Raw genomic sequence first — 1748 nt, forward strand, 5'->3', positions numbered from 1 at the left:
ATAAACTTTAGTTACAATCCCTTTAACATGCAATGATACAGAGAAATTATCTGCAAGATTTTAAAACAAGCCAGGAGTGTTTTTGATTACCTAATCAGAAAGAAACCTTGCCAAGAAAAACAATAAAAAATCTGTAAAAACTCGAAATTAAATTTATAGGTTAAAGAAGTATAAAACATGTTGTTATCTGTCGAAACTATATACTTTTATGTTTTTATACGCCCACATCTCTCTATGTGGACGTATATTGTCGGCACCCCTGTCCGTCCGTCCGTCCGTCCGTTCGTCAACATTTGATTGTAAGCGCTCTACAAACTAGATTTTTTGATGGAATCAAATGAAATTCGGTATGTGTATACATATTCATAAAACGAAGATCAAGTTCGAATTTGAGCAGAGTTATTGCCCTTGCTCCAAAATCTTGAATATTTACCATCCGCCGTGGTGGGCGTATAGATGGCTGTAGTCCACTATTAGTTTATCTTTTAGTTTTCAGCGGGTCATTATTGTGCTTTTTTCAAATATGAAAGTCTAAAGCCGTTAAGAGGTTGTTATCTCCCCCTCCCCCTCCTTTGACAATTCCGTGGCTCCTGCTCGACGCTTTCACTTAATGCCAAGTTGTCATCCTTGTACGGATTGGTTGTTTCTTGCCATTTTACTTTCGGACGCCAGTATTCCCCATTGTGGAACTATTGACATTCTTTGGAACGAAGAAACTTTGATTTGAAGAAAAGTTTCAGGATATTAGAATGCGGAAACTGGTCATGATGACTTGTGATACATTAACGAGAAAGTAATGGCAGTAAAATGTCAAAACAACATTAAACTTAAGATAACATTCCTGCTATAATTCCAATTTATGTCAAAGTGAGGATTTTTTTAAATCTACTTTAAATTTCAGGCATGAATGCTATTCCACAAGAACATCCGATGTCACTTTGCTCAGTGGAGACCCACGCACATATTTTTGCAATGAATTACATGTAAAAGTTGTTTGCACATTTTCTTCAAATTTGTCATACACCAGAAAAAGCGACCAATCCTACAGAAAGTTACCTTATTCCCAACAATTGGCGTGTTTTGCCAGGAGGGCGTGCGGCCAATTTCGTTCTGAATGACATAGATTTGCAGATCTACTTTGTAAAAAGGATGGTCGAAAACTCTCGAAAAACAATGCAAAATCATTCAGACAAACCCATAGCCAAGTTATCCACGCTTCTATATAACGCTGGTTTGATACACGTGCATATAAACTATATAAACCTAGTTAACTTACCCGGACGTAGACGGCTGTAAAAACCAGTCCTAATAACAAGGCTACAATCCACTTTCTCATCCTGGCTTCCTGGAAAATAAACAAAGATGTTATTAGCCCACTAGGTAAAGAACTTTAATATCAGCAGATTATACCTGACATAGGGTAATGGCCGTGTCCGGGCCCGTATTTTGTAGTGGTGTAGTCAGGATTTCAATGCAATTTTCTAATATAGGAAGGCGGGGAATACATCTAACGAACGATTTCGGCAATGTTGAATAAACCCCGTACCGTACCGGACATGGTACATAAGCTTTATAAGATTGACAGTGAAATTGGGTCATGTTTCACCGTACACGTGTAATATTATGAACATGCATTGTAACGTTATAACTTAATTGACAGGCACTAGCAGGTACATGAGGTCAATCGGTCAGTCAATTGTACTAAATCATGACCTTATTTGACCCTATGTCTGACCCGTATCAGCCGT

At 37.9% G+C, this 1748-nt stretch overlaps 1 protein-coding gene across 1 annotated transcript in view; it reads right to left on the reverse strand.

Annotated features, from left to right (window-relative positions):
- Nucleotides 1-1748, reverse strand: part of LOTGIDRAFT_176394 (hypothetical protein) — a gene marked incomplete at both ends in the record, with an annotated part of 14049 nt that overhangs the window by 10075 nt on the left and 2226 nt on the right. The window contains one exon of the mRNA XM_009047770.1: nucleotides 1277-1345. Coding sequence (XP_009046018.1) covers nucleotides 1277-1345 — 69 coding nt within the window. The remainder of the gene's footprint in view (nucleotides 1-1276; nucleotides 1346-1748) is intronic.

This window comes from Lottia gigantea, assembly GCF_000327385.1.
Source record: "Lottia gigantea unplaced genomic scaffold LOTGIsca_1164, whole genome shotgun sequence".
In the NCBI taxonomy this organism is placed as follows: Eukaryota; Metazoa; Mollusca; class Gastropoda; family Lottiidae; genus Lottia; species Lottia gigantea.